A 22,061-nucleotide genomic window follows, 5' to 3' on the forward strand; every position below is an offset into this window, starting at 1 on the left:
ACTGCCAGTGCTTAGGTGCAAGTATTTACATTAATCTTTAACTGCTGTAAATGCTCACGCCTAAAGCTAGGTGCAAAAATGCAAACTTATGCTAGTATTCTGTAACAGCAGTTCTGCATGGTACTGCCGTTATAGAATTCATACTTAGCATGCATCTTTCTGGAGCTTAAATTTTGAAGCCATTTTGTGAATTTATTTCTATACAGTAAACTCTGGATTTGATGGACTGCTCTGGGGGGAGGGGTTCCATTAAATGCGATTGTCTGAAAAATCCAAATATCCCAAAAATGACAGCGATATAAGCACATTTTTTGTTTACTCTGAGCTAAGAAAGTAAAATACTCTAATAAAGCAAAATAATAAAGCAAATACATATCATAAAAGTAAAATTTATTTATAAACACATCATAAGAAAAACTAATTTACTGTATTTCAGTTGACAATGAGTTGGATTGGGGCATTTTTTTCTCATATTGCCCAAAAAAATGTTTCTAACGTCACTTGCCTTTTGGAAAATTGTTGTTTATTAGTGATAATTTCTCTAAAATTGTGGAAATGAGAATAATATTGCTGCAACTCAGGGCCCGACGACGAGTCGATAAACGAAACCAAGTCATCAAGATGTGACTTCTAACTTGACTCAGTTTCATATTTTTTTTTTTGTTGTAGGCTCTTCTTCATCACTCTCGACATCTGTCAGTTTTTGGTTCATAACTTCTTGAGCTATCTCACTCTCCAACATTATTTGATACGCAGGATCACCCTCGTCTTCTTCCAGCCACTCTAATAGAGCTTCTTCTGTTGTATTTTTTTGGATCTTTCTGTTTTAGAGGCTTGTGTATTTTCTGGCAGTGCGCATGCCCAAACTTCAATTCTTGGAAGTGTCCAATGCCGAATATTTTGTCCGTTTAATCCGAAGTCCAGATAAATGAGGTCCGGATAATCGAGGGTTTACTGTATGTCTTTATGAAATAGCTTCAAAATAGACGCCTACTTGACCTCCCAACTAGGCAACCTGTAATAAAATTACACTCCATGGGGGCAATTCTATATAGGGCTCTAAATATTAGATGCCAAAAATCTATGCACTAAGATAGTAGTCTATAATGGCATCTAAGCGCCCAGATTCTGTTATAGAGAGAGTCTAAATTGGCATTTAGGTACTAACACTTATACCATGTAATAGATGCAAATGTTAACACCTAGCTATGCAGCTTATAGTATTCTATAAGTTTTATGCATGTGTGCCCACCTATGTCTCACCCACATGCACCTCCCCCTATGCAGTTAGGCGTTAAAGGCTTTCACTTATAGAATAGTGCCTGAGTACAGTTAGGCGCCTTATTGCTGTTTATCCCCTTGGGTACCTAACTTGTTTCCGTGTCTACAGTTAGGTGCTTAATTGGGAGATATCTTATGGTATACTTTACAGAATTATAGGGCATGCTATTAAATGTGTCCCATGATTGTAACTGAAGTAATGGAGGATGAAGTGACTTGTCCAAGATCACAAGAACATCAGCATAAGAGAAACGGGATTCGAGACCTGGCTTCTGTGGTTCAAAATCTGCTGTTCTAACCACTAGGCTGCTCCTTCACTGCTGGTCCAACAAAAGAATATCATAATGTTAACAGATATTCTTCTTTCTGGAGAAGTACAAAACGAATGTACTGATAAGATTTTACGAGAATATGCCAATACTGATAAATGAACATGTGTTCCTGAAACTGCACTGTTAACCTCAATAGATCATTCTTTTAATCATACATCCTGACCCTTGCAGAAACACCCAGGCTTGAAGCACAGAGTAACTCAGTGTCTTTATTTGATGGTGGAACGGCACAACTCAGCTGCTTTCTCAAAAGTGCTCAACCAACTTCAGAGATGTTCTGGTACAATAACAAGAACATGGTCATCGTGCCGGATTCACAGAAATATAGTATCCTGCAAGAGAGTAGCTGGTCCAATCTCACCATCTGGGATACTGCATGGAGCGATGACAGTGGCATCTACAAATGTTCAGCATTCAATGCAGTGGGGAGCTCCAACCTTTCCATAAGCCTTCAGGTCAAAAGTGAGTCCATTTAAAGTAACTTTCTCCATATTGATTGTTGCTGTCTTCCAGGTCTTGCCACGTCTGGGTAAGTAGAATCGACGTTTCAGCCATTATGCTGTGGCTTTCTTCAGGGTATGCTGTGAGGTCTGCAGTTTGCCTTTATAGATAGTGGGTTCACTGACCTGATTGAGAACAGGGAGGTCTCTTAGTCATGAATTTGAATATTGGCGGAAAAGTTTGTTGGTCACAAATTTGAATTCTGGCGGGAAATTTGAATTTTGGCAGAACGTTCATTGGACCCAATTTTAAATTTTGGTGGGAAAGTCTGTGGTCACATTTTTTGAATTCTGACAGACAAAAAAAGAAACTTTTAGATGGAGGGAGAAGGCGTTTGTCCTCAGCCCCAGTCCTTGTTGCACTGAATTTCTTTTGGATGAGAAGTTGGCATGCTTCGTTTATGGAGAGCCCTTTATCTCCATTGAAGTTATTGGTGTGTCTTGCTGTCTCTGTTGCTTCTTTGATTCTTCTTGGCCACCAGTGATCTTTTTTCTCAAGAACTTTTGTGTTCTCAAATCTAATCGTATGACAGGTTTCCCTGCTATGGAGGGCTACAGCTAGCTTGTGATGTCTCTTGTGCTCTTTCAGCCTTTCCTTTACAGTGTGTCCAGTTTCACCAATGTAAGATTGGCCATAGCTGCATGAGATTTCGTACACCACAGAGATTTGGAGCAGAGGTAACTGGTCTTTCACATGTGTGAGTGTAGATGTGAGTTTTTGTAGTGCACTGTAGACTGTTTTGATGTTAATTTTTCTTAGTAGTTCTCCTATGCAGTCTGTTACTCCTTGGACATAGGGAAGCACTATAATTTTTTGTTCTGTTACAGCATTGTACTCTAATGGTTGTTGGCCATTGCTGATTTTCTGGGTCAGGCTGTCATCTGCAACATCCTTCCATTATATGCCCAGCTGCTCAAGCATTTTACTGTTACTGCAACTGATTCATCCATTGTTGCTGGCATCAAGACACTTACCATTTAATAGACATTTTTTCCCTGTTCATCCACTACACAGTTTAGGTTCTCTTCTACACCCATGTCTGAAAGACAATCCAATAGGCAACTGAATATTTGGGAAGGTTGTAGCAAAGACAGCTAGAAATGGAAGGCTATATTTGTGATTTATAAATAGCTGTACAGAATATTGTCCTTTTTTGTACTTTAATAAAAAGATTGAAATATAAAATCTTAAGTGTTTGAGGCTAGTGTAAATAAGAACAGTCTGCTGGGATGGGGCAGGGATAAAATAACATAACATAACAAAATTTCTTATATACCACAGTTACCTCACAGTTCTGTGTGGAAATAGATCAGTCTTCATAGATTTTTTTAAATGCCAAATAAGAAGTAGAAATAGAAAGATATGTGGTCAGGTAGGTTCTTTCAGGCATATTTGGTGGTCCTGCCCTGAGGCTCGGGACTATTGGAATATGGTGGGGCAGATATTGGTTCAAGTTATAGGGAAGCATATTCCGTTGTTGATGGAGTGTTGCTTACTCAATTTGCCTTTTCCTGGGTTTTCTTCCCAGGAACATAGGTTGGCTGTTTTTGTGATCTCTTTAGCAAGGGTGGCTTTGGCGGGTTGTTGGCGTTCCGCTAAGGTGCCTGAGCGAGAATACTTGCTTAATCGTTTGGATACGATTCAGTTGATGTGTAAATTGACTGCCATGCGGCGGATGCGCATGGAGCCTTATAGGATGGTATGGTCTGGTTATGTTACTTGGAGGTCTTCCTCACTCCACAAGAGCTTAGTATTGGATTAGGAGGGTAGGGGGGTGGGATGGGGGGGGAAGGGGATGTATTGAGGTTCGGATTGTTTTACCATATGATGATTAATATGTCTGATGTATTTCGTTAAAGGATATTTGTTTAGATGAGAAGCTCTGACTTTTGGCTGTATGTGCTTTATGATGTTATGATGGTGTTTTCTTTTGTATTTTATATTTTCAAAATTAATAAAAATTTATTTAAAAAAAAAAAGAAATAGAAAGATACATACTAACTTGTTTATCCTGTAATGCTGCCTGATACGCTAAGAAGGAAAGTCAAAGAGCCGAAGATCACGTAGATGTTTTCTATTGACAAATTTAAAATGATCCATGAAATAACTGGGTAATAGCCCACTAAGAGCCTTAAAACATATATACAAAGTAACATAGTAGATGACGGCAGATAAAGACCCGAATGGTCCATCCAGTCTGCCCAACCTGATTCAATCTAAAAATTTGTTGGACATTTTTTCTTCTTCTTAGCTATTTCTGGTCAAGAATCCAACGCTTTGCCCGGTCTCCGTCAAAGCTCACTCCAGTCCATCTACACCCTCCTAGCCACTGAAGCCCTTCCCAGCCCATCTTCCTTCAAACAGCCATATACAGACACAGACTGTGAAAGCCCGCCCAGTACTGGCCTTACTTATTCAAAATTTACTATTATTTTCTGATTCTAGATCCTCTGTGTTCATCCCATGCTTCTTTGAACTCAGTCACAGATTTACTCTCCACCACCTCTCTCGGGAGCGCATTCCAGGCATCTACCACCCTCTCCGTAAAGAAGAATTTCCTTACATTGCTCTTGAGTCTCCCACCCCTCAACCTCAAATTATGTCCTCTGGTTATACCGTTTTCCTTTCTCTGGAAAAGATTTTGTTCTACGCTAATACCTTTCAAATATTTGAACATCTGAATCATATTTCCCCTGTTCCTCCTATCTTCTAAGGTATACATATTCAGGGCTTCCAGTCTCTCCTCATACGTCTTTTAGCACAAACCTCCTATCATTTTCGTCACCCTCTTCTGGACTGCTTCAAGTCTTTTGTGTCCTTTGCCAGATATAGTACAGCTGAACTTAACTCTTGCCTCTATTGGCAACCAATGCAGTTTATGGTAATGCTGAATCACATGATCGGATCTTTTCAGTTCAAAAATCAAACGCACAGCAGTATTCTAGATAATCTGCAACCTTTTTAAATTTTTCTTGGATATCGAAAGATAGAGCACATTACAATATTCCAATGTACTGAAAATAAGAGATTGAGTACCTGAAGAGGGAGAGTACCTGAAGAAAGAGCTGTTAGGATGGGAGGACATAAGAGAAGTGGAAAGACAGTGGTCTAAGCTGAAAGGAGCGATAAAAATGACTACGGACCTTTATGTGAAGAAAATCAATAAAAACAAGAGAAAAAGGAAGCCGATATGGTTCTTCAACCTAGTGGCTGAGAAAATAAAGGCGAAAGAGTTGGCGTTCGTGAAATATTAAAAAAACCAAGAAGAGGAGAGCAGAAAGGGCTACAGGGTGAAACTGAAAGAAGTCAAGAGAGAGATACGTCTGGCGAAAGCACAGGCGGAAGAACAAATGGCTAAAAATGTAAAAAAGGGAGATAAAAAATTTTTCAGATATATTAGTGAAAGGAGGAAGATGAAAAATGGAATTGTTAGGCTAAAAGATGCTGGGAACCAATATGTGGAAAGTGATGAGGAGAAAGCGAATGTGCTAAACAAATACTTCTGTTCTGTGTTCACAGAAGAAAATCCTGGAGAAGGACTGAGATTGTCTAGCAAAGTTACACGAGAAAATGGAGTAGATTCTGCGCTGTTCACGGAGGAGGGTGTTTATGAGCAACTTGAAAAACTGAAGGTGGACAAAGCAATGGGACCAGACGGGTTCCATCCCAGGATACTAAGGGAGCTCAAAGAGGTTCTGGCGAGTCCTATTAAAGACTTGTTCAACAAATCTCTGGAGACAGGAGTGATTCCTGGGGATTGGAGGAGAGCGGATGTGGTCCCTATTCATAAAAGTGATCACAGGGATGAAGCAGGAAACTACAGGTCGGTGAGCCTCACTTCAGTTGTTGGAAAAATAATGGAAGTTTTGCTGAAAGAAAGGATAGTGTACTTCTTTGAATCTAATGGGTTACAGGATCTGAGGCAACATGGCTTTACAAAAGGTAAATTGTGCCAAACGAACCTGATTTAATTTTTTGATTGGGTAACCAGAGAGCTGGATCGAGGACATATGCTAGATGTAATTTACTTGGATTTCAGCAAAGCCTTTGATACAGTGCCTCATAGGAGGCTGTTGAACAAACTTGAAGGGCTGAAGTTAGGAACCAAAGTAGTGAACTGGGTCAGAAACTGGCTGTCGGACAGACGCCAGAGGGTGGTGGTTAATGGAAGTCGCTCGAAGGAAGGAAAGGTGAGTAGTGGAATCCCTCAGGGATCAGTGCTGGGGCCAATCCTGTTCAATATGTTTGTGAGTGACATCGCTGAAGGGTTAGAAGGAAAAGTGTTCCTTTTTGCAGATGATACCAAGATTTGTAACAGAGTAGACACCGAAGAGGGAGTGGAAAATATGAAAAAGGATCTGCAAAAGTTAGAGGAATGGTCTAATGCCTGGCAACTAAAATTCAATGCAAAGAAATGCAAAGTAATGCATTTGGGGATTATTAATAGGAAGGAACCGTATATGCTGGGAGGAGAGAAGCTGATATGCACGGACGAGGAGAGGGACCTTGGGGTGATAGTGTCCGAAGATCTAAAGGTGAAAAAACAGTGTGACAAGGCAGTGGCTGCTGCCAGAAGGATGCTGGGCTGTATAAAGAGAGGCGTAGTCAGTAGAAGGAAGAAGGTGTTGATGCCCCTGTACTGGTCATTGGTAAGGCCCCACTTGGAGTATTGTGTTCAATTTTGGAGACCGTATCTGGTGAAGGACGTAAGAAGACTTGAGGCGGTCCAGAGGAGAGCGACGAAAATGATAGGATGCTTGCACCAGAAGACGTATGAGGAGAGACTGGAAGCCCTGAATATGTATATCCTAGACTCCTAGAGGAAAGGAGAGACAGGGGAGATATGATTCAGACGTTCAAATATTTGAAGGGTATTAACGTAGAACAAAATCTTTTTCAGAGAAAGGAAAATGGTAAAACTAGAGGACATAATTTGAGGTTGAGGGGTGGTAGATTCAAAGGCAATGTTAGGAAATACTACTTTACGGAAAGAGTGGTGGATGCCTGGAATGCACTCCCGAGAGAGGTGGTGGAGAGTAAAACTGTGACTGAGTTCAAAGAAGTGTGGGATGAACACAGAGGATCTAGAATCAGAAAATAAGATTAAATATTGAACTAAGGCCAGTACTGGGCAGACTTACACGGTCTGTGTCTGTATATGGCCGTTTGGTGGAGGATGGGCTGGGAAGGGCTTCAATGTCTGGGAGGGTGTAGATGGGCTGGAGTAAGTCTTAACAGAGATTTCGGCAGTTGGAACCCAAGCACAGTACTGGGTAAAGCTAAGAAGAAAAAATTAAAAAATTTAAATTGAATCAGGTTGGGCAGACTGGATGGACCATTCGGGTCTTTATCTGCCGTCATCTACTATGTTACTATGTTACTATGTAACCAGCAATCTAAATGAGAAAAAGTCGAAGTACAACTTAATTGTTCTTAATTTCCAGAATAAGAAATGAGATTTTCTAACTAGAGAATTAATGTGGAAATCAAAAGAGTTTACGATCAAAATAGATGCCCAGAATTTATATAATCAGCAAGACTGAGATGGAACCTGCAAGGACAGGGACAGAACTTGTGAGGATGGGGCGGGAATGCAGACAAACTTTGTCCCTGTGTCATTCTCTAAGTACCACTTCTTGCAAAGTGGCTTGCAAACAATAGTCTCTTACCATGTGAGTCAGGAACCTGCGTTACTGCTTTTTATTACAGCTTATCATTTTGCTCCTACCCATAAGTTCAGAATTATCTGTTCAGCTCCCAGAATTTAATTTTAAAGAGCACCTATGCCTCTGGGGGCCACCACCGATCGTATATACAGTGTATGTTTTTCTGATAAAGCCCAAGGAGGAATATGGGGGGATATCAAAAAGAAAATTTTTGCTTGTCTCAGCATTCATTTCAACTTCAATATTAAATAAGTAGAATATAGCTGTTTAGGATGAGCTGTGCTAGTTTTGTTGAGATATGAATTCTGTGCTAAGAAAAGACTTTTTTTTCTTGGGGCTACTGCTGTGCTGTTGTCTCTGTATTTTACTATGGAGTTTGTGGTTTAAAATGTTACAACACATCCATGTTTTCCTCCTTTTCCTATTGTAAGTTGGGATGGAAGTAATGCCTGGATATTTCAATCCAGCCTCCCTTTACTAGAGCCATATGGTAACCTTAAGTCTTGGCAAGCTGGAAGCAGTACTACTTGTGCTGCACTGGACTCACTGTCCAGAGTTTGAGGCTGAAGAGATTTATGCAGTGGCGTGGGGGAGGGGGGGGGTGGAAAGATTATCCCGGGTGCACACCCTAGGGGGTGCACAGCTTGCCGGGTCCGGAACCTCCAGCCCTATTCTGCCATGGGACCTGCACTTTAGCGCAGCTGCCAGCCCACCCCCTCCAACGTACTTGTTCTGGAGCAGAGTTGGCAGCCATGGGGAAGTGCAGCAAGGTCCCGTGATGACTGCATCTGCTGGCTCTGCTCCGGAACATGTGACGTCAGAGGGGGTGGACTGGCAGGCGGCTCTGCTCAGAAGTAAGTGATGTCGGAAGGGGTGGACCGGCAGCCACAGTCATTGTGGGACCTTGCAGCAACTCCCCACGTCTTCCGATCTACCCCCCTCCGACGTCACTTACTTCTTCCAGAGCAGAGCCAGCAGCTGTAGTCATCGCAGAACCTTGTTGCATCTCCCCATGGCTGATGTCTCTGTTCCAGAACAAGTATGCTGCGTGGCATTGGGATGGAGGGAGAGAGAAAGGAATAGGATATTGTTGTGGAAGGATGGAAGGATGGTGGAGGGAAAGAAGGGGCAGATGCTGATGGAATTGGTGTGCAGGGAAAGGGGAGAGAGACATAAGGGGGAAGGATACTGGATGCAATTGGGTTGGAGGGAAAGAAAGGGGGCAGATGCTGATGGAAGAGGGGTGGACAGAGAGAGAGAAAGGGCAGAAATTGAATGTTAATGGGGGGGTAGAGGGGGAGCCTATACTGGATGGAAGAAAGAAGGAAGCAAATGCTGGATGGAAGGGGTAGAGAACGAGGGCACATGATGGAAGGAGGGGATAAATAAAAAGAGGGCACATGATTGGGGGAAGAATATTGAGTTAGTGAAAAAATGAATGGGGTGAGGGAAAGAGGTGGCAAGTTGTAGATAGACAGTGAATAGGGAAATTGATGACAGGGTAGTAAGAACGTAATCTAGACAGATCAAGAAAATAAATTGAGAAGGAAGATGAGGAAAGAAAAGGGAAGGGCAAGAAGAGAGTGAAATGCCAGACCATAGGGGTGTGGGAGAGGGAAGGGAAGGGAAGGAGAGGAGAGAGATGTCAGACCATTGGAGGAGGGAAGGGAAGAAGATGGATGCCAGACCAATGGGGGTGAAGGGAGAGATGGAAGGGGGAGGCATACAGTTTCTGGAAGGGGCATAGAAGGAGAGAAGATGCCATATAAAGAGAGGCAAACAGTGGATGAAAGGAAGAGAGTGACAAGAAGCTGAGAAAAGCAGAAACCAGAGAAGACAAATGTAGAAAAAAAAAATTCTATTTCTGCAGTGTTGCATTGTATACAGAGTTCAGCTTCTTGGTAGTTCAGTTTAACCTTTGAATACATATTTCTATTTTATCCCCCCTTTTACAAAACTGTAGAGCGTTTTTTTAGCACCAGCCATGGTAGTAACTAGAGAATGACACAGGGAAAAAAATCTGTCCCCGTCACTGCCCCGGCCCCAGCCCACCATCCTCTGCACCGCCCCATCACCGCCATTCCTTTCAGCGCCCCGTCACCGTCACCGCCATTCCTTTCACCGCCCCGTCACCACCACTGCCATCCCATTCACCACCCCGTCACCGTCCCCGCAGCATTCATATAAGCCTTAGTACTGTAATATTTAGCTTATTCCTTTCTTATAAATCAAAGTTCTGGCTGCTGAACTAGAGAAAGAGTTGTTCAGCTGGCAGGGCTTTGTTTATAAATTTTTATCAACACAACTAATATACTACTTTATCCTAAAGCAAAAAATAAATAAATATAATTTTTTTTTTCTACCTTTGTTGTCTGGTTTTTGCTTTCCACATCTTCTCATTCAATTCCTTCAATCCACTGTGTGCCTTCTCTCTGCATCTTCCATTTGCTGTTACTATGCCTCTCCCTTCACCCCCCCCAATTGGTCTAGCACCCATCTTCTTCCCTCCGCTCCCCCATAGTCTATCATCTGTCTTCTTCCCTTCCAGCATCTTCTCCTCACTCTGTCTTCCACATTTCCCTTCACCCTCCTTCAATGTCTGTTCTATTCCTTTCCACCACCACCCTTCCCTCCCTCCTTTACCATGTGTTCCTTTCTACCACCCTTCAGCTCCTCTCGCGTGGCCTATCTACCTTCCTCACCTTGAACCTTCTTTGGTATTAGTGGGATAAATAAATTGAAGGAGATATCATCCACAGCTAAGACTAGGGCTAGTTGATGAGGAGCAGATAGGGAGAAAGCACCTGGGGTTGTGAAGGAAGGCTTAGGATGTCATTGTCTAAGGAAGTTTACTTGCAAATGAGCCCCAGAAAGCAAAAAGAACCCTCTACTTCCTGTGCCAGCATTTCCTTCACCAGCCCAAGCTCAAAGGAGCTTCTTGAGCTCCCTCCGGAGTTTTCACCCATTGAAAACCCATCATTTCCCCCTACTCTCTACTTCCTAGCACTGATATATCATGCCTAGTCTTGCCAGCGCAGAAGGAAGGGGCCAAAAGCCTCACCTTGAATTGGACTAGAGAGCAAGGAAGCGGGGCGAGGCTGCTCCTTGGCCAACCTGCCCTCTTTCTTCTCGGTTGCACTTTGCCGCCCTCCTCTTCGTTTGCGCAACTGAACACGACTCTGCTGCCCGAAGCGTCGACGACGATGAGCAGCCCGGCTTTCCTCGACTCATCCTCTCCTCTCCTTTTGACCGGTGCAGGGCCTTTGCTAGGGGCCGCGTCCGGCTCCTCCTTCGGGGCGCCCTCGTGCAGGTGCGTTATGTCGGCGATGTGATTCAAGAAGAACCTGAAGCGGGGGCTGTGATGCTGCTGCACGAGCCGGGCGTAGGCATTCTTCTGGGGAGGGGGTGGCAGATCCATGGGAGGAGGAGCGCCCGTCACTTTCACACCAATGAGGCCATTTTCCTCGGGGCGCTTGACCTGATCCTGTCGGCCTCCCGGGCCGGAACCTGCCCGTCGCTTGCTGCTCACTGTTCAATCTTCTGCTCTGCTGCAACTTCCTGTTTCCGGATGCGTCAGAGCAGAAGATTGAACACTGAGCAGCCCCGTGAGCGTGGCTTTTTGAAAGCATGCAGGTCGCCGAAAAGAAAAACCTGCAAACTAAGGTGAGGTGAAGGGAGGAAGCTGGCTAAGATCCATCGAGCGGGCAGGAGCTGCGGGGACCGCGCGATCCTTGATGCCTCACTGCGGAGACAAGACCATTCACCGCTCCACAGGGCGGAGAATGGCCTTGTCCCCGTCTCCGCAGCGACTGCTATTTTTCTTTCCCCGTTTCGGCGGGTTACCCACGGCTAAACGCGGTAGCCGCGGGTAAACCGCCACCGTGTCATTCTATAGTAGTAACAACTCTGATGCTCAGAATTCTATGAGAGTCTAAGCTATTGCCACCGTGGCTAAAAACCGCACTACAATTTTGTAAAAGGGGGAGGGGTTAGTTTGTGAATACTTACTAGGCAAAGGTGTTTTCTGTGTTCTGTGTGTTCGAAAGACATGGTTTTCTGTTAGGATTGACTGTAGGATTGATCTGTACTAGTCTGGCTTGTTTAGTTTTACAATGGGTGTATTGATGTTGTACTGCTCACTGCAGTATGTAAGATGCTACCTTTTCCTAGGTACTCATGTGTGACATGTGGCTTGTTACTAAAAATCATATTTTTCATACAGTTGGGGGGGTAGGTGTCAAAAAATGATGGGCCCTGGGTGTCATATATACTAGGTATACTACTGGATTTATGGATTGTATGCCACATTTCCCAAAAGTCATTTATCTAATAGAGGTAACTATTATAGCCACAAAGTGGAAGTTCTGATGTCATTTTCTGTCCAGTTCTCTGATTCATTTTAAGCATAATCCACTGTACCATCTACCTAAGAATTGCATAACCAGTGATGGAATTTGCACCTTACCACCTCTGAATGGATACATAAAGAAAAACTCATTGGAATTATAATTCCTGCAGGCTTTAGCTATCATCATATTCTATATATCTGGGCTTCACTCTGAAACTGCTATTGGAGGCCTCAGTTGAGCTTCCTGTTTTGCCATGGGGATTACTATGTGCATGAAAATTGTTTTGGTCACTATGAAAAGGTACCAATTTCTTTCCACAGAGTATCCTAACCCTCCCAACGTCACAATCAGCAAGCTAATGTACAGCCGTCATAGGACTGAAGTTGATGTGGAATGGATGACCAGAGGCATAGGGAACTTGACTGGGTTCATGGTACAGAGGCGAGTGAACAAAAGGTCCTCTTCTCGCAGCACAGGCAATGCAGATTCCTGGGATATCGTCGCCAATGACATCCAACCAGAGATCCGGGACCACAAATTAGGAGGGTTGGACCCCTCTGTGCTATACGCTTTCCGAATACTTGCTGTTAACCACAGGACAACAGGCTACCCCTCAGAGGTTAAAACCCCAGGTAATGATACATCATGACAAGCCAGCACCAGAATTGCTTATGTGCTTAAATTTGTTACCAGCTGCATTATGAAGCCAGATCTTCTAGTCTTCCAGAGCTAGCCCAAGAACACACACACACAAAACAAACCGGAAAGTAACAAAAGTGCTGAAAATATTGCAAAGGAGTCTGTTGGTAAAAGCACAGAACTACTAGCTGGGAAGAAATCAAGGGATCTGAATGTTAGTTCTACCTTTGCTGCTGATTTTCTGTATGACCTTGGGCAAAATCAAATTCTCTTTCTAAATTTCTAAACTGCAATTGATATTAACACTATGCAAAATATAAATGATCCATCTCTGCTCTTAACTTTAGCACTTATGTATTTATTGGCGATCTTACCAAGCTGTGAGAGTGACATAAACTAATGAGTTAAGAAGCAATAGGAAGGTAAAGAGGGATGAGAGAAAGAAATGAAAAATTAGTTTGAAGAAAACATAAGAACAGCCATACTGGGTCAGACCAATGGTCCATCTAGCCCAGTCTCCTGCTTTCAACAGTGGCCAATCCAGGTCACAATACCTGGCAGAAATCCAAATAGTAGCAGCATTCCATGCTACCGATCTGTCTCAATAGCAGACTATGGACTTTTTCTACAGGGACTTCTCCAAACCTTTCTTAAACCCAGCTATGCTAATTGCTGTAACCACATCCTTTGCTGAGTTCCAGAGTTTAATTATTCTCCCAGAAGAGGTGGTGGAGACAGACTACGTCTGAATTCAAAAGGGCCTGGGATAGGCACGTGGGATGTCTCGGAGAGAGAAAGAGATAATGGTTACTGCAGATGGGCAGACTAGATGGGCCATTTGGCCTTTATCTGCCATCATGTTTCTAAGAATAAAAGTATATTTCTTCTTATTTGTTTTAAAAGTATTCCCGTGTAATTTCATTGAGTGTCCCTTGGTTTTTGTACTTTTGGAAAAGGTGAAAAATTGATTCACTCTTACCTTTTCTACCCCACTCAGGATTTTGTTGACCTTAATCATAATTTCCCCCCCCCCCATCGATTTTCCAAGCTGAAAAGCCTCAGTCTCTTTAGTCTTTCCTTATACAAGAGGAGTTCCTTCCCCTTTATTATTTTGTTTGCTCTTCTTTGAACCTTTTCTAATTCTGCTACAGTATATCATTTTTGAGATACGGTGACTTTAACCAAGAGCCAGACATACAAATAGATGGTCACCATACCTGAACACTTTACCTGAAGACTGGAGAGTTGCATAAATTGCCGAGTCAGGATCTGAGTCTCCAGGATAATACTGTATATTTCCAGACAGAAGCCTGGCTGTTTGCTGCTCTACCTCCTTTCTTTCAGGCAGTATGCAGTAGTGCTGCCCAATTCGCCGATTCAAATTGATTCACATCGGTGAATCAATTCATTGTAAAAAAATCAGATTCAGCGACCAGCAACAGCGGTGGTGGCTGGTCAGCAGAGGCAGCACTCTGAAAGGGCTGCTTGCAGCCTGCCCCGCTGGGACCTTCCCTCTGTCGCGTCACTGATGATATCACTGATGACACGACAGAGGGAAGCCCTGATGGGGCAGGCCGCAATGAGTCTGTTCACAGCACTGCCTTTCAAGGCTGGCTACTGCAACACTGCTGATGCTTTGGAAGAGGGAGAGAGAGAGAAGCACTAAAAGGGTACACAGGATGGGAAGGGGAACCAAGGAAAGGGTGGAATGTGGGTGGGGCTGTGGGTGGAGTGTAGGCAGGGCCATGTGTCATTTTTTTGGTCTTCACAAATATGGTAACCCTATCTAATGCCCTCTCATTCCAGAGCTTCATTTCAAATGAAAGAGATTTGCCTCATGCATATTTATACTGCATACATGAGCTTGTTGTTCCACTGTGGCTTGCGCAAATCTGAGAACTGAAAGCTATGCTGTTGGTAGTTTCACTACCAGCAGGGCCTCCCAAGGCAGATAGATATCAGCGGAGGTGTCAGACTAACGATGTACCATCCATCTGAGCAGCAGCAGATGAGCAGTGTTGGAAGCAGAGGATCGAGTTTGATGCGACAATGGTGACAACATCAAATTTATACTGTGCATAAGAAAGGCCCGGCAATCTACTTCTGTATTCTGCAATGAAAACTTGATGATGTTCACCAAGTCGCTAGGATCTGAACATGAGCTGCCAGAGGTTGTGGTAAAAGTGGATAGTGTAGCTGGTTTTAAGAAAGGATTGGACAAGTTCCTGGAGGAAAAGTCCATAGTCTGTTTTTGAGAAAGACATGGGGTAAGCATGGATCGGTAGCATGGAATATTGCTACTCCTTGGGTTTTGGCCAGGTTCTAGTGACCTGGATTGGCCACCGTGAGAACGGGCTACTGGGCTTGATGAACCATTGTTCTTACGTTGATGGCACTTAACAGGTATTTAAACATCACTATCATAACTTCCCTCTCCTGCCTTTCCTCCAAAGTATGCATATGGAGATCTTTAAATCTGTCCCCTTATGATGAAGACCACTGACCATTCTAGTAGCTTTCCTCTGGACTGACTCCATCCTGTTTATATCTTTTTGACGATGCAGTCTCCAGAATTGTATACAATATTCTAAATGAGGCCCCATCTGATTTTTTTACAGGGGCATCAATACCTCCTTTTCCTACTGTCCATACCTCTTCCTATGCACCCTAAGATCCTTCTAGCTTTTGCCATCACCTTTTCAACCTGTTTGGCCACCTTTAGATCATCACATACTATCACATCCACGTTCTGTTCCTCTTTTGTGCACAAAAGTTCTTCACCCTCTAAACAAGGGATGTCAAAGTCCCTCCTCAAGGGCCGCAATCCAGTTGGGTTTTCAGGTTTTCCCCAATGAATATGCAAGAGATCTATTAGCATACAATGAAAGCAGTGCATGCAAATAGATCTCATGCATATTCATTGGGGAAATCCTGAAAACCCGACTGGATTGCAGCCCTCAAGGAGGGACTTTGACACCCCTGCTCTAAACTGTATCTTTCCATCAGGTTTTTGCAGCCCAAAAGCATGACTACATTTCTTAGCATTAAATCTTAGCTGCCAAATTTCAGACCATTCTTCAAGCTTCGCTAGGTTCTTCCTCATATTATTCACTTCATCAGGTGGTATCATCCACAAAGAGGCAAATCTTACTTGACAGCCCTTCAGCAATATCATTTACAAAAATGTCAAAAAGAACAAACTCAAGAACCAAACCTTGAGGCACACCACTGGTAACATCCCTTTCCTCAGAGAGATCGCCATTGACCACTACCCTCTGTTGCTTTCCACGCAACCAGTTCCTGACCCAGTCTGTCATTTTAGGGGTCCATCCTGAAGGCACTGAGTTTATTTATTAGATGCCTGTGTGAAACACTGTCAAAGGCTTTGCTAAAATCTAAATACACCACATCTAGCACTCTCCCTCTATCCAATTCTCTGGTCACCCAGTCAAAGAAACTGATCAGATTTGTCTGACAAGACCTGCCTCTTGTGAATCCATGTTGCTGGCATCATATTATGGAATTCAGTCAGTTGCGATTATGTCAGTTGCGATTAGGTCAGTTGCGATTATGTGCCGATAGGTTAAAATTAAAAAAATTACTAAAAAGGCAATTGTTTGTTTCAGCATTTCTGTGAAGTAAATGCTATATTAGTAAGGTAATATGCTTAATTTTAAGAGAGAATATGTTATGACTAGTCTGTAAGCCCGTTACATTAACGGGTGCTAGAATATGTCTTTTTGTCTCTCTCCCTCCCGCTGTGTCTCTCTCTCTCTCCCTGGCCCCCTTTCTCTGTCTGTCTTTCTGTCCCTCTCCCTGCCACTGTGTCTTTCTTCCTTTCTTTCTGTCTCTCTCCCTCCCGCTGTCTGTCTGTCATAATTTCCCTCCTTTTCCCTGTGCAGCAGCACGTTCACCCCATTTCCCTGTGCAGAAGCATTTTCCTCCTTCCCCCCCCCCACTTTCCTTTGCAGAAGCAGCAGTGTTATTTCCCTTCTCCTTCAGGTCCCTGTGAAGCAGTAGCAGCATTTTCCCCCACCCCCCATTCCCTTCTCTCCCCCCCCCCCCACTTTCCTTTGCAGAAGCAGCAGCGTTACTTTCTTTCCCCTCCAGGTCCCTGTGAAGCAGTAGCAGCATTTTCCCCCACCACCCTAGGGTTATCATATGGCTTCAGAAAAAAAGAAAAAAGGAGGGATTGAAACATCTAGGTTTTACTTCCATTGAAAGCAATGGAAGTAAAACCTGGATGTCTCAATCCATCCTCCTTTTTCTGGAGTCATATCATAACCCTAATAAAGCCAGGAGACATACTCCAAAACACAGCAATGCAAAACTTCAGGTAATGGGTTTAGGCACGTGTCGGGGGCCCGCTAAAGACCCCTCCAAAATGGTGTCTATTATTATTTTTTTTTTTGTTTTACTTTCCTTCGATGTGTGTGTGTGTGTGTGTGTGGGGGGGGGGTGTTTGAGGGGCCTCATTGCTACTCTTACCCGCCGCGTGAAACTGAAGCGAAATAAGGTGGCCTGGGCTGACTGGAGGATGGCGATTCCCCGCACTGACTCAGCCCAGCCTTTAGAGCCGGCCGAAGCACACAAATGAATGTCCCGTTCTTTTTCGGCTCGATACAACGGCAGGATAACTTATTTCGTTCTGGTAGTAATATGCTTCTTGATTATACCTAGCATTCTATTCGCTTTCTCAGCGGCCGCTGCGCACTGTGCCGTCGGCTTCATTGTCATGTCCACCATTACCCCCAAGTCCCTTTCTTGGGTACTCTCATTCAATAATATCCCTCCCATCGTATAGGTGTACGTCGGGTTTCTGCTTCCCACATGCAATACTTTACATTTCTCAATGTTGTACTTCATCTGCTATCTCATCACCCATTCCCCTAGTTTGTTCAAGTCCCTTTGCAATTTTTCGCAGTCCTCTTTAGTTCAAGCTCCACTAAATAGTTTAGTGTCGTCCACAAATTTTATTATCTCACACTTCGTCCCTGTTTCTAGATCATTTATAAATATATTAAATAGCAGCGGCCCGAGCACCAAGCCCTGCGGAACACCACTCGTGACCCTTCTCAAGTCCGAGTAGTGGCCCTTCACCCCTACCCTCTGTTTCCTACCTGCCAACCAATTTCTGATCCATCTATGTACGTCTCCGTCCACCCCATTGTTCTTCAGTTTCCAGAGTAGACGCTCGTGAGGCACCTTGCAAAGGCTTTTTGGAAATCAAGGTATATGATGTCTCCTTTATCCATCCGTTTGTTAATTCCTTTGAAGAAGTGCAATAAGTTAGTTAGGCACGATCTCCCCCTGCAGAAACCATGTTGGCTTGTTTTCAGAAGTTCGTTTCTTTCCAAATGTTCATCAATGTTTTCTTTTATCAGTGCTTCCGCCATTTTCCCCGGAACCGAGGTCAGACTCACCGGTCTGTAGTTTCCCGGGTCACCTCTTGATCCCTTTTTAAAGATGGGCGTGATGTTGGCTATCTTCCAATCCTCCGGGATCCGCCTGTTTTCAGGGATAGGTTGCAAATTTGCTGCAGTAGTTCCGCTATCTCCTCCTTTAATTCTTTCAGAACCCTTGGATGGATTCTGTCTGGACCCAAGGATTTGTCAGTTTTTAGTTTTTCTATCTGCCTGCGCACATCTTCAAGGCTCACTTCCATGAATGTTAATTTTTCTGTTAGGTTTTCATTGAAGAATTGCTCAGGTTCCGGTATGTTGGTTGTGTCTTCGTTCGTAAATACAGATGAAAAGAACATGTTAAGTCTTTCCGCGACTTCTTTCTCCTCCTTTATTACTCCCTTCCTGTCTCTGTCGTCCAGCGGTCCCACCTCTTCCCTAGCCGGCTGTTTCCCTTTAACATATCTGAAGAACGGTTTGAAATTTCGTGCCTCCCTGGCTAGCCTCTCTTCATACTCTCTTTTAGCTTTTCGAACCACACGGTAACATTCTTTTTGATACTTCCTGTGCTCTTTCCAGTTCTCCTCAGTTTTGTCTTTTTTTCATTTCCTGAATGAATTTTTTATATTGTCTGTTGCTTCCTTCACTATTTTAGTGATCCATACCGGGTCTTTTGTTCAACTCTTTTTGCACCCCTTTCTGAATCTGGGAATGTACAGATTTTGCGCCTCGCTCACCATGTCCCTTCTAACACTCATTGTAAAATTTGCATTGTCATAAAGAGAGCTTCCTTTTGGGGTCCATAAGATGTAATGTGTACAGGCAACCTATGCATGAGCATTTGGAAATTCTTTATGATCAAGCCTGTGGCACTCGAAATGATGAGAAAGATTTCTATATCTTTCTGTTGGAGCTCACAAGCACCCCCCGAGAACAAAGCAATCTTGATGATGGCAGAATACTCTATGGAAAGTTCTAGTCCTGTCACATAAAAGTGGGCTTCTGGTGGGTGTCACTGATTAATAAAAGAAACTTTGTGTTATGGAACAGAAACTAGATCTTATCAAATTAAAAAGAAACTCTGTCTTCAGATCTCTTTCAGCATAGTGGGAATAGGGCTTCAGAGATCAATGATCTAATTCAGTGGTTCCCAACCCTGTCCTGGAGGTCCACCAGCCAGCTGGGTGTTTGGGATAACCCTAATGAATACGCATGAAAGAAATTTGCATATAATGGAGGTGACAGGCATGCTAATCTACTCCAAGCATATTCATTAGGGCTATCCTGAAAACCTGACTGGTTGGTGGTCCTTCAGGACATGGTTGGGAACCACTGATCTATGTGGGTTCTCTGACCATATTTTGTCTTCATGGTTTTGTGACATTTCATCCTTGTTATCATTTTAACATTTCATATTTTGTTGCTTAAACCTGCGTTGATAACCTGCGCCTCTCATACAGTTTGAACCTCAAGGCTTTATTCTCTGTGGCTGACAAGTGAGGAGTTACTGTGTGTAGTACTAACATGCTAGAAGGGTCTCCTAGAGCAGTGGTTCCCAACCCTGTCCTGGAGGACCACCAGGCCAATCGGGTTTTCAGGCTAGCCCTAATGAATATGCATGGAGCAGATTTGCATGCCTGTCACTTCCATTCTATGCAAATTTCTCTCATGCATATTCATTAGGGCTAGCCTGAAAACCTGATTGGCCTGGTGGTCCTCCAGGGCAGGGTTGGGAACCACTGTCCTAGACCTAGAGGATGAACAAGAGATCCTCTGAAGGAAAAAGCATAAAGAGAACTAAGGGGTCAATATTCATCTGGAGCCACCACTGATTAAAGAGCTGCTTTGATACATTTTAAAATGAATTTATTTATGCATCACAAACATTGTGGTGTAATTTAGCATTCCCATAAATGGACAATTTTAAAGGCGCTATTTTATCATTAATGTCATGCTTTACAAAAGGAATTGAGGATGAATTATCTCCATTTTGCAGTTACTCTTGGTTTAGGGTTGCTATCTGAATTTCACAGATGGCAGGCAGTAGTGTTTAAAAGGCCATGTCACTGTAAGTACAATAGAATGGGGACCCTGTCACTGTTATCAGTTGTATCTGGAAAAGCTTCCTGTACCGTCTTTCAGCCTCTGCTCATTCCCGTGCCTTTCATGCCTGTAAATCCATCTGAGTTCATGCCTCATTTAAGCCTCTTTTTATTTCCCTTGTATTCTGTTTTATGCCTGAGAAGTTGGGAATGGTTTTTGATTTGTGATGTCTTCTGCTAAAGTGTTGACTGAGCCTGTTCGCTGTCTTGCCATTAAGGAGATAAGACTTCATTACTTTATCTTGACTGCACAGACGGTTTCATTGTAAGGGGGAAAATCCCTCCCTTACTGCATGCTACCAGGTCACACCAGTGTCAGATAATGAAGCCATCATGCAAAGAGCTTGGATTCAAGCTGCACACATTAATGTTTTTCTACAAAGGCATAGCTAAATCATGAAAATTTATCCTGTAAACTTGATGCTGGATTATGAAAAAGTGTTCATAAAAAAAAGTTTCTTTTATTTCTGAAAACATATTTCTATTTCTGTTTCTATTTTACCTTCGCTGGGATTCTTCCTGAGGTAGTAAAAGAGTCCCTCCTTGCAGCACAGATAAAACTTTTATAAATTTTTCAAGGCCTAGGGTTTTAAGAAAAATACTTTTTATTTTGTACCTCATCAGGAAGCGATATTCTGCTTGCCTTCAGTTACTTTCGCTAGCTGCACAAAGACAAGTTCTTTGCTTTTAGTTCTTTTTATTTTTATGTTTTGTGTTTTTACATCAACTGGACACCCGAGGAAGGCGTGTTTGCCGAAACACAGACCGTGTAGGATACGGTTGGACTATTATATTTGTAATTGTATTTTTATGATTTTATTGTGAATAAATCATTTTCAGAACATCTTATCCACAGTCTGTTTTTGCTCTCACTGGAGAAAACAAACCTGAAAATTATACATTTTGGTGTCTTTCCTATTATGCAGGTATACCTGTATCTCCCCAAACAATATTGCGCAAACTCTACTCTAACCAAGTGGCATAGTAAGGGAGGGGTTGGGGGCAGCCTGCCCCGGGCACCATCATGGCGGGGGCACAGGCACCCGTCCTCCTCTCCACTCCCCACCTCTTCCCACTCCTCCTCCTAACGCATGCGCGCCCTCCTTCCTCTCCCCTGTACCTCTAGTTGTTCACTGCTGCGAGTAACAACTTCGACGGGCTCCTCAAGAATGCGTTGGCTACCACTGACATCACTTCCGGGCACCACACATTGGAAGTGACATCAGAGGGAGAGGACGTGGTGGTGAGGAGCATGTTAAAGCTGGTGGCTGCGGAGGTGAACAACTATTTATTTATTTATTTTAAAAATTTGTCAACCGCCTATTCCTAGAGGTACGAGGGAAGGGAGGGGGCACGCATGCAGCAGTGGGTGATGAAGGAATGGGGTGGGGCAGAGATGAGGGTGGGAGAGGGGTGCCACTGCCCTGGGCACCTCTCACCCTCGCTATGCCACTGCCCTAACCCCAAACTCATACCATCACGCACCCTCAGATTTACACCCTCCTTCCTGCACCCAGAGGTTGTGAGATCAAATCCCGGTGCTGTTCCATGTGACCCTGAGCAAGTCACTCAATCCTCCAGTGTCTACCGCTTTGAATGTCAGCTTGAAATGCCAAAGTGACAAAAAAGTGGTCCCTTACCTTTTCCCTTATCCCCTGCTTACTGTTAAGAATGGAGGTATAAAAGGTAAGGATGATATATTGGCAGTCGGGGTACCAGTTCAACATTAGCACCCTATTATGGCACCAGCTACTTCCACTATGGAAACATATGACCCATAATGTTAGTA

The 22,061-nt window shown here is 43.5% G+C and overlaps 1 protein-coding gene across 1 annotated transcript in view; it reads left to right on the forward strand.

Moving 5' to 3' along the window:
* VSIG10L2 (V-set and immunoglobulin domain containing 10 like 2) overlaps nt 1–22,061 on the forward strand; it is an 83,809-nt gene that overhangs the window by 38,726 nt on the left and 23,022 nt on the right. The window contains exons 7-8 of the mRNA XM_033917550.1: nt 1,785–2,075; nt 12,450–12,761. Of these exons, the coding sequence (XP_033773441.1) occupies nt 1,785–2,075; nt 12,450–12,761 (603 nt within the window). The remainder of the gene's footprint in view (nt 1–1,784; nt 2,076–12,449; nt 12,762–22,061) is intronic.

The sequence above is a fragment of the Geotrypetes seraphini genome, chromosome 13 (assembly GCF_902459505.1).
Source record: "Geotrypetes seraphini chromosome 13, aGeoSer1.1, whole genome shotgun sequence".
NCBI classification, from domain to species: Eukaryota; Metazoa; Chordata; class Amphibia; order Gymnophiona; family Dermophiidae; genus Geotrypetes; species Geotrypetes seraphini.